At 58.8% G+C, this 9137-nt stretch overlaps 1 protein-coding gene across 1 annotated transcript; it reads right to left on the reverse strand.

Annotated features, from left to right (window-relative positions):
• Window positions 1-239: 239 nt before the first annotated feature.
• SCNN1G (sodium channel epithelial 1 subunit gamma) lies at window positions 240-8541 on the reverse strand. Its single transcript, XM_081965394.1, has 12 exons — window positions 8105-8541; window positions 7682-7988; window positions 7200-7393; window positions 6662-6765; window positions 3899-4062; window positions 3550-3648; window positions 3072-3189; window positions 2582-2660; window positions 2236-2293; window positions 1759-1820; window positions 1573-1648; window positions 240-1268 (listed from the first exon to the last, which is right to left on the reverse strand). The coding sequence occupies exons 1-12, from the start codon at window positions 8419-8421 to the stop codon at window positions 885-887; spliced, it is 1962 nt and encodes a 653-aa protein (XP_081821520.1). The 5' UTR covers window positions 8422-8541; the 3' UTR covers window positions 240-884.
• Between the last annotated feature and the right edge of the window lie 596 nt (window positions 8542-9137).

The following is a 9137-nucleotide window of genomic DNA, read 5'->3' on the forward strand; positions in this document are numbered from 1 at the left end:
TCTCCATGGCCATAAAGGGGACCCAAAGCAACGTGTCCCCCCCCCCATTGCTCTGCAAAAGGAGAAGCCCTTTGGAGTGGGGTGCTCATTTCCTCCCCCTCCCCCCCTTTGGGGAGGCTGAACTCTACAGCAGCTCTGGCAGAAGGGAAGGCCCTGCTGGATCAGGAGGGGCTGGTGAAATCCTCCCCCCCAGCCTCCCTCCGATTCCCTGTAGGAGGATCAGAGAGCCACACGCACTGCTCCATCAAGGACAATTTTATTAGCCTGCAGCCTCGGCTGCCCTCCTCTGCAGGGGCTGCTGTTGAGGCACTTGAGGGGTGTCAGCTGCACAGGGACCGACCCCTCACACCCCTCTGTCTTGCGCTGTGCATCTTCCCGACAGTCGCAGGGCTTGGAGGCTGCTGCAGGAGGGGCAGGAGGGTCTCCTTCTGACTGCAGCCGGCCGCCAGTGCGGATTTCCAGGACCAGTCGAAATAGGGCCAGTCAGGCAGAGAGGCCTTAAGGTCAGCAACTGGCCTCCCCCCTCCCCACAGCCTATGGGCCAGCCTTAGATGCTCCCACCTTGGCTGCTCCCCAGAGCTCTCCTGGGGACTGCCCTGGCCTCCAGGATGGGGCAGTGTGGCCAGCAGTGGGGCTGCCCAACTGAGAGAGAAGGCAGCACCTGTCCAGAGTTCAAGGCCACGGAATGGGTGCCGCTTTGCCTGAGTGTCCCGCCTGCCATCCTCACACGTGGTAACAGCAGCCCCTCCCCCCAAGGGCAAAGATGAAGGGGGGGTCATGCACCCGATTGAGCCTCTTGCACAGGGAACTGCTGTGTTGCTGGCGTGTGGCCTTCAGTGCCCCCCCCCCCCAAGTCCCAGGGCTTTCCATGGAGACCGCTGGCCTCACTGGGCCCTGACCTCCAGGGTGTCCTCCAGCTGCTCTGAAAAGGGGCTGATGTGCTGCAGGGTGTTGTAGTTGGGTGGGGGCGTTTGGGGTGGGGAGAGCCGCATGGCCGTGTTGAAGGTGGGGGGGTCATCGTCATCCTGGCCGCAGGCGGCGTTGTGATACCCTTGCTCTGGGCCGGTTGGGGGCCCCCCGTCCGCCTCTTCTTGGTCCTGCGTGCTTGAGTGGCCCCTCCACCACCGCTTGGCCTTCTGCCACTGCTGGCGCAGGACTATGCAGAAGGCGTCCAGGAAGAAGACCTCCACAATCTCAATGACACAGACCACCGAGCAGCTCATCCACAGCCCCAGCTGGCCCCCGAAGTTTGACAGGAGCAGGACAATCTGGCGGAGGGAGGCGAGGGTGATTCCCGTGCTCACAAGAGGCTGAGCGCCAAGATCCTGGCTGAGAAGGATCTTGCACTCAGACGTTCCCCTTGGCCAGGTGATGTAGGTGGGGCCAAGGCCCCAGGGGCGCAGCCGGGAGACGCCTGTTGCTTGGAGGGCAGGTGGATGGGATGTCCTGCCCTGCCTCTCTCAAGAAGGGCCAGGCGGGAGGGGTGGGCTCTGGCCATCCAGCCAGCAAGGGACCCAGATTCTGGTGGGAATCGGGTCCCACAAAGCCCCTTAGTCAAAAGGGGAAACTCACGTTGTTGGCTGGGTTTTCGGTGATGAATCTCTCATTCAGATCTTTGTAGAACACCACTAGATTCGCCAGGTCTGTCCTGGGAGGGAGGGAGGGACGGAGGGAAGAAGTGAGGACGGGGGAGCAGGAAGAGGGGCGGGAATGAGGGCCAACGGGTTCTGACCGTTAGAGAGGCAGCGGGAAACTTACTTGTTTAACATCTTGGGGCCTTTTAGGCCTTTGTCCCAAGAGAGAACGCGGAGGATCCATTCCTTCCAAGGCGGAGGGAGAGAGAGAGAGAAGGAAGGTTAGTGGGGGCTGTTTGCATGGTTCTCCCACCCCCAGACTAGGCTGCTCTCAAGACCCCCTCAACCCCCCCAGCCAGAGGCAGTGTGTGGGTTGGCCTCCTCAGAATGGCCACTCCCAGCCTGGGGGTGGGGCAATGGAGCTGAATGTCCCAGTGGCCCCAACCCGATTCCCACTGGTTGCTTCCCCTCTGAAGAAGGAAGCCGGGGGCTGGCATGATGGGCAGCGCCCTCTGTGCTTCTGGCACAACCTCCTCTTTCCCGCACCCACTTGGCCCGCTTAGAAGCCAATTGGGCCGGGGGCGCCAAATGCCTCTTGAGCTGCCGCCGAGTGTGGAAGGGTGGGGCCCGGTGGGCATCCCTTGGCCAAGCAGGAACTTGCCTCAGACGCGCTGGACGGCCACTGGGCTAGACTGGTGGTGAGAGTCCACTCTTTCAATCTGCGGAGAGAGGCAGCAGCTGAGGAGCTGGGAGCGAGGGGGCTCCAGCTGCAGGGCAATACATCCCAGCCCCCTCCCCGGTTTTTACACGCTCCCTGCTGAGCACACACACACACACACACACACACCCGGTTCAGTGCTTAAAATCCCAGGGGTTTAAGGCTTCCGAGCAGTGCTAGAAGTGACTCTGACAGGATGGGGAACTTTTACTGCTGGAACAGGCCCTGGGTGGACATAGCCCTGGGGGCTCCCCTGGACCTGAGTGGGGGGCTTCCAGCAAGGACTTACCTGCAAGCTTCTCTGCAGATTTGCTGGCAGCCCAGCTGCTCTTTCACAAACTGTTCGTGCAGCTTGTAGTAGCAGTACACTGCAGGGGAAGAGGAAGGAGCGGGAGGGAGGGGGGAGAGAGGGAGGGGGCCACAGCTTCAACTGGGCCCTGGAGGAGAAGGCCTCTTGGGGGGAGCCTGGGAAAAGGCAGGAAGAGACTCGCCTCAGAGAGGGCGGGGATACCTTCTTTTCAAAGCATGGGCAGGGAAGGAGAAGCGGAGGTGGGCAGGCCAGGGGCAGCCCCAGGAAATGGGAAGAGCCTGGCTGCCGTTTTCAAGGGACCTTAAAGGAGACCCCAAAGCAGACTTTCGCCACCTCAGCCGCTTTAAGAGAGGGGGGGGGCTTCAGCTGGGGAATTCCGGAAGTTGAGGTCCAGGTGCCTTAAAGTGGCCGAGGTTGAGAACTCTGCTCAAGGCCCACAGTCCCCCTCTCACCTCCTGGGGAGACTTACTCCAATTGGGGTATTTTTTATAGTTGCAGAATTCGGCTCCAGCAGGCAGGGGCTGCGCGTACTGAGCGCATCCGCAGGTTTTCACCATTGAAGTCTGGAAGCAGGAATGCAGGCAGATCTGCATGAGGGCGGGGTGGGCGGGGGGGTGGGAGAGGAGAAATCAAGCACTGGTGAAATCTGGTGAGCTGTGCACCATGGTCTTCTTCCTCGTAATCCCTAGCAGCTGGGGGAGGGAGGGAGGGAGGGAGGGAGGGAGCTCAAGGCACAGCCTGCTCTGCTGCATGGATGCTCAATGCGCTTTGGAGCCCTGGAGCAGCTCCCAGTTGCGGCTGATGCCCAAGGAAGGCAGCCTCAATTTGCTGAACAGCTGGGAAGGGATGGTCCGGGGCCCTGGCTGGCTGGGGCTAGCTCCGACGGGTCCCGCTCCAAGGGCAGCTGCAGGGAAGGCCACGGCCAGAGGCCATCAAGAGGGACTCACCTGCAGTGAGTAGCTTTTGTTGTAGAGGTTCTTCACGGGGACATCCGCTCCGTCCTCCGTGCAGTTGCTGTATGGCTGGCTGAGACGGTGGGATGTGGTCTGCAGGGGGACAAAGGGGAGCTCTGTTGGAAAGACGCCTGGGGGAACCCAAGAGGGGGCTTGGGACCACCGGGGGAACACCCTTCTGCCCAGTGCTCCACTGCTGCAAGGGGGCCTCTTTCTGCCCTGCCCAGGAAATGCAGCTTTGAGCAGAGCCGGTCAGAGCAAGGAATGGGCGAAAGCCCCGTTTCCCAACTGGGGGAGCCTGCCTTGCTTCCTGGGCCAGAGACCCCGAGTCGGTGTCACTCACAAAGTGCATCCCGATGGAGGTGGCCATGGCCGTCTCTATCTCGGTGCCGATGTCCTCAATGAAGGGGTACTCATCCTGGTCGTGGATCACAATCTTGGCTCCCGTGGAGGTCACCAGGAAGGGGTTGTAGTCGGCTTCTTCTATGTACAGAATCACCTGCAGCCCTGGGCAGAGAAGCAGGAGCAACCTGAGGCCCTGCAGGTAGAGTGAGCAGGGCCAAAGGGGAAGGCAGGCTGGGAAGAGGCTTAATATAGGCAATGTCAGCCTTCTGGGGAAATGTGTGCTGGGAGTCGTCCCCCCACCTTCTGTTCAATCCTGTCTCATTCTCAGGGGCTGCCTGGACAAGTCCCTGCAGTTTTCTTGGCCAGGTTTTTCAGAAGTGATTTCCTCCTACTTGGGGCTGGCCCAAGATGATCCAGCTGCAGAAAGGCAGGGGAAGAACTCCTGTCTCCCAGTTTCTAGCCTGGTGCCTTTCTATGCAGCTTTCGCACCAAACTGGCTCTCGTGCTGCAAATACTACAAGGGGTGGGGTGGGAGGTAACAAACTCTTTCCAGAGAAAGGGACACTGGCTTTATCTCAAAACAAGATGAGGCCACAATGTGTGTCTCCTGATCGGAAACAATATTCTGCCACATGCTGAGGAATTCCTAAGCGAGAGCCCAGGAAAGGAGCAGTTCAGCCTTGCTACTCAATGACTCTTTTCCCCCTCCAAGTATCCACAGCTTTTCCTCCCACCAATAGTTCAGTTGGGCTTCCCTGAACAAGCCCTTCCACGGATGGGAGCAGCCGCGGACTCTGAGCTGCTGTCGATCATATCAGGGGAGAGCTTCTGCTCCGCCATTCTGCGTAAAGAATTGGATCGCAGGTTGAAAAGGAGGCTTTTGTCTCCAACAACAGAAAGGAGCAGGAAACATGGCTAGTTACCATAGCGCATAGCAAAGATGTTGCTGTTCATTTTAATTCATATCTTTACATGGGATCTACTAAATCAGGGGTCGGCAACCTTAAATACTCAAAGAGCCATTTGGATCCGTTTCCCACAGAGAAGAAAACACCCGGGAGCCACAAAACCTACCAGGGGTTGAAAAGCTCAATAAATCACGTGCCGGTGGGTGTTGCACCTTGGCAGTTGTGGCACATATTTTGAGTGACAGGTAGCCGCAGCAGAGGGATGAAAGAGCCACATGGTGCTCCAGAGCTGTGGGTTGCCACCCCCTGCAGTAAATCAACTCTGAAATCTTAAGCCTCCATTTCAAGGTTTTGTACTTCCAGTCCCCACTTACTGATCTGGGGGCCAGGCGAGTGAACCCATTGATTGATTGATTGAATTTATATTGCTGCCTATTCGCCCATGGCGACTCAAGGCAGTTTACAGAACTCTGCAGAAGACCCTGGACTTTGCTTGCCAATGCTAAAAGGAAGAGATGAGGAGTCGGAGGACTTAAGACTGGAAACCTGAGTGTCAGTTCCTGAAGGAACAGTGGAAGAAGCAGAAAGAGCTCCTGGCACAAAAGCCCATCAGAACTTCTGGCTGCTGGGCACCCCGGGCATCCGAGACTGGAGATGCGCCTGGAAGTTTCATAAACTAAATGGAGCATCTGCACAGGGCCTCGGGTGGCCCGGAGGTGGAACTGGATGCAACTTAGAATGAAAGATGCCAGATGAAAAATAGGCCAGATGAAAAATAGGCCAGCAGAGCAGGATGTGGGCGTAAAGGACCAGAAATCCCAAGAAGCCTCAAGGGCCACTCCGAGGCAGCAACCGAGGTGATCCTGGACACAAGCCTCTGTTTCTCAGCATCCTCCTTCAGAAGAAGGGCTGTTCAAGGGACTTGTATGCACAACAATACCAAATGAGTAGCAAGTTCTAGGCATCAGGAATCAGGGATTAGTTAGCTGTGGCTGTGATAATGGTGAGGAGAGAGACACGATTGACATGGCTAAGAACCAGGCTGCCAAGATGGTCATCAGCCAGGCAGACGAGGGTCCCCAGGAGGCCTTGAGTGGATGTGGTCTTGGCCAGCTTGGCAACCCATTTGAGGAGATGACAGCCAGATGTGGAAAGGATAGCCGAAGAAGAGCAGTCCCAGTCCTGATGTGCAAAAGCCTCTGGAGGAGGAGGAGAGATTTGGGTCCTCTGCTAGGACGACTGGTGTCCAGCAATAAAGAGGCCACAGTTGCTCTAAAGGCTAAACTGTGCTTGGTGAAACATCAGGGGTGGGTAGAGTGTCAACCAGTGATGGCTCCAAGAGGGACCCAAGTGGTCCTGTTACCAGAGGGGCTACCCAACTTCCTGCTTCTGAGAGGCTGATCATCCCTTCTTCTGGGGAAGTTCCTCTCTGCTTATTCTGAGCAAATTCAGCTCTCCGTTGCCCCAGGGAGGCTGGGGGTGGGTGGGCTGGAGGCTTCCACTTGGGGTGTCCTGGGAAGGTTTCCTGGGAAGCAGGAACCCAAGGGTTTCCTGACCTGTCCTGGCCAGAGAGGCTGGCTTTACAGGGCAGGGGAGGCCCCATTGCAAAAGCAGAGCCTCAACTGCTCCTGAAAAGAAACAGTGGGAGGAGCCTGGGAGTTCCCAGAAGGCCACTCCAGGCCGAAAGACGGAGGGGCCACCAGAAGGACAGAAGCCAGCAGGACAGAAGCCACACCGAAATGAAACCACAGGTAAGCAAGTCAAAAAAGAGGCCGGTGGCTGGCAAAGAGCCCAGCTTCCTCTCTTCTCCTTTGCCCCAGCACCAACTTCTCCGCAGCCCCTGCGGCTCTCACCGTTCTCGCTGCCTCCTGTGGACGTGGTCAGGATCTTCCCCTCTTTCCCACTGTTGAAGGTGTAGCAATTTCCGTGGAGAGGATGGTGGAAGGAAGTGAAGTTCCTGAGAGAGGCCGTATAGGAAACATTTTATTAAGAGTATTATGCACACAAAAGTTCCCCAAACAGGTGTGAGAAACGTCGTGTTTCTGCTGCCTGCTGGAGGGAGAAGAACAGGAATTCAGCTTTATGAGAGGTTGCCCTTCTTCTTCCTTAGTTTACAAATGGAGAGCTGAGGCTGAAAGGCAGAGACCTTAACGGAGTCAGTTACAAACGGGGGCCGAATCTGCTGGAGTTTTTCTGCCACTTAGTGGGTGGACTGAATCTGGTGCCTGCTCAGTGCAGATCCTGAAACCGAGTTCAGTCTGCAAGCTAAGCTGGCAGCGCCAATGTAGCCCTCCAGCTGGTCAGAGACCGGCATGCCCTCCCCCCCCTCTCTTGGGTGAACCAGGAACTGTCCCGGTGCTCGCTCTTGCCTTCCCTTTGCCCAGAGCCCACCTGGCATCGCAGGAGTCCCCGTCAAACAAGCAGCTCAGCATCAGCTCCTCTGCCGAGTAGCTCATCCTCTCCTTCTCCTCCGCATCGATCTGAGCCATGATGTTCATGTAGTGCAGCTTGTACCACTCCTGGATGGCATTGACACCTGAGCTGAAGGTATACATGGTGCAGTCGCTCTTGTTGCTGGTGTCACACTGCAAGAAACGCAACAGGCGGGGGAAGGAAGGAAGGAAGGAAGGAAGGAAGGAAGGAAGGTAGGAAGGCTGGATCGCCCCACTTGGGAAAACTTTTCAAAGCTCAGCTGTGGGCATCCTCACTTTGTGCATGGGAGGCCCCTCCCTCTCCCTCTCGGCCCCCTGTGGGAGCATGGCTCACACCAGAACCAAGAGGTGGGCCTCCCCTTGCCACAAGCCACGCCGCTAATCCCAATCCCAGAAAGGCAGCCCTGGAAAGACCCCAGCTTTCCCGGAAGAAGCACCCACCAGCTGGAAGCCTACAACGTCCCGGGGGCTCCTAACGTTGACTATGCTTGAGCTGCTTGAGATGATTCTGGCATTCATCCGGCGCTTGTATCCAGCGGAGACATTGACAGTGGGCTTGGCGTCGAGGCTGCCCAGTTTCATCAGGGGAAGAAAATCCCTGAGAAACTTGCTGCTCTTGGAGTGCTGCCTGCCCACATCACGGCGTTCCCGGGGCTTGCTTCCTGCTCCCGAGAAGTTATACAAGGACTCCAGGACCGACACGGTCTCCTTGTCCAGTTCTGCGAGGTGCTCTTTTATGGCACTGTACCTGCACAAAAGAAGGAGCCGAGGAAAGGTTCGCTGGCTGGCAGGAGCCTCCCCCTGCCCCCTCCTGCCATCTTCTCTGTCCCCTGCTGCAGATCCCTGCCAACCCTCGGCACCTACTTGTAAGGGTTGATGTTGCAGATGGTCACGGCTGGGAAGCGCAGCTTCTGGAACTGCACGGTGACAGAGACGGAGGCCGTGTAGTAGTTGATGACCAACTGGGCGCAGTACCACAGAATCAGCCCCACCGCCGACAAGGTCAGGATGATCCAGAGGACGCGGCGTAGACGTCCCCGGGAGACCACGATGCGCCGGCAGCCATGGGTGTTGGTGTTCATGCAGTACCAGTGCATCAGTTCCTTCAGGGTGGGGGCCTGGGGCCCCGTCACGGGCAACGTCTTCTTGATCTTGGCCTTGATCTTCTCCGCAGGAGCCATGATGCTGAGGGGGAGAAAGGGAGGGAAGATTATCTGGAAGAGACTCTCCCTCTGATGGGTGGGGGTGGGGGTCCGGCTCCCATCCCTCAGGGGGCCTCTGCGGGGCTCCCCCAGCGGCTTCAGGAGAAGGGGGGGACAAGGGGCAGGGAGACCCTTCCTGCTGCTACTTGGAGGCTCAGCCCCACCTGCCCCAAAGGCTCAGCGCAGGCTTTGGGGGGGGGGGGGAGGAAGGGCCGGGAGAGATTCAGCCTTCGGACGCCTCCCTCGGAGCCAGGCGGGGGCTCCATCGCGCTGCTCTCCCGGCTTGCCGTCAAGGACCGGGCAGCTAAGGGAGCGGGGCGCCGAGCCGGAGCGACGCTGGTGCGGACGTCTCCTCCGGCGAGCGGCCGCGCTTCCGCCGCCCAGGACTGCGCAGCTGAAGGCGCCCGAGGGAGCCACTTGCCGGCTTCTTCCGACGGGGCAGTTGGGGCCGCAGAGCAGGCAGGAGGAGCGGCGGCGGCAACGGAGGATTCGACGAAGGCCCAGCTCAGCCCGCCACGTTGCCCCAAGCAGGAGGGGGCGGGCGGCAGTGGCCCTTCCCTGTCCCCCGGCAGAGCCCGCTTTGGGACCCCCGGCGGGCCGTCGAGGAAGGAGCCCAAGGCGAACGGCCGGGAGGAGCCTCTCCCCCCTCCCGGCACGACCCCCGCGCGTCGAGGGCGACTGGGGGGGACGGGACC

Source organism: Natrix helvetica (assembly GCF_964273705.1).
Source record: "Natrix helvetica genome assembly, chromosome: 13".
Lineage (NCBI taxonomy): Eukaryota > Metazoa > Chordata > Lepidosauria > Squamata > Natricidae > Natrix > Natrix helvetica.

Bases quoted from the DNA above. Each gene is read 5' to 3' on its own strand.
- SCNN1G (XM_081965394.1), bottom strand. From the start codon at position 8,421: ATGGCTCCTGCGGAGAAGATCAAGGCCAAGATCAAGAAGACGTTGCCC. The intron at 6,766-7,199 runs GTGGGCTCTGGG...GGCCTCTCTCAG, and splicing joins GGGGACTCCTGCGATGCCAG to GAACTTCACTTCCTTCCACC. The intron at 4,063-6,661 runs GTGAGAGCCGCA...TTCTCTGCCCAG, and splicing joins CACAGGAGGCAGCGAGAACG to GGCTGCAGGTGATTCTGTAC.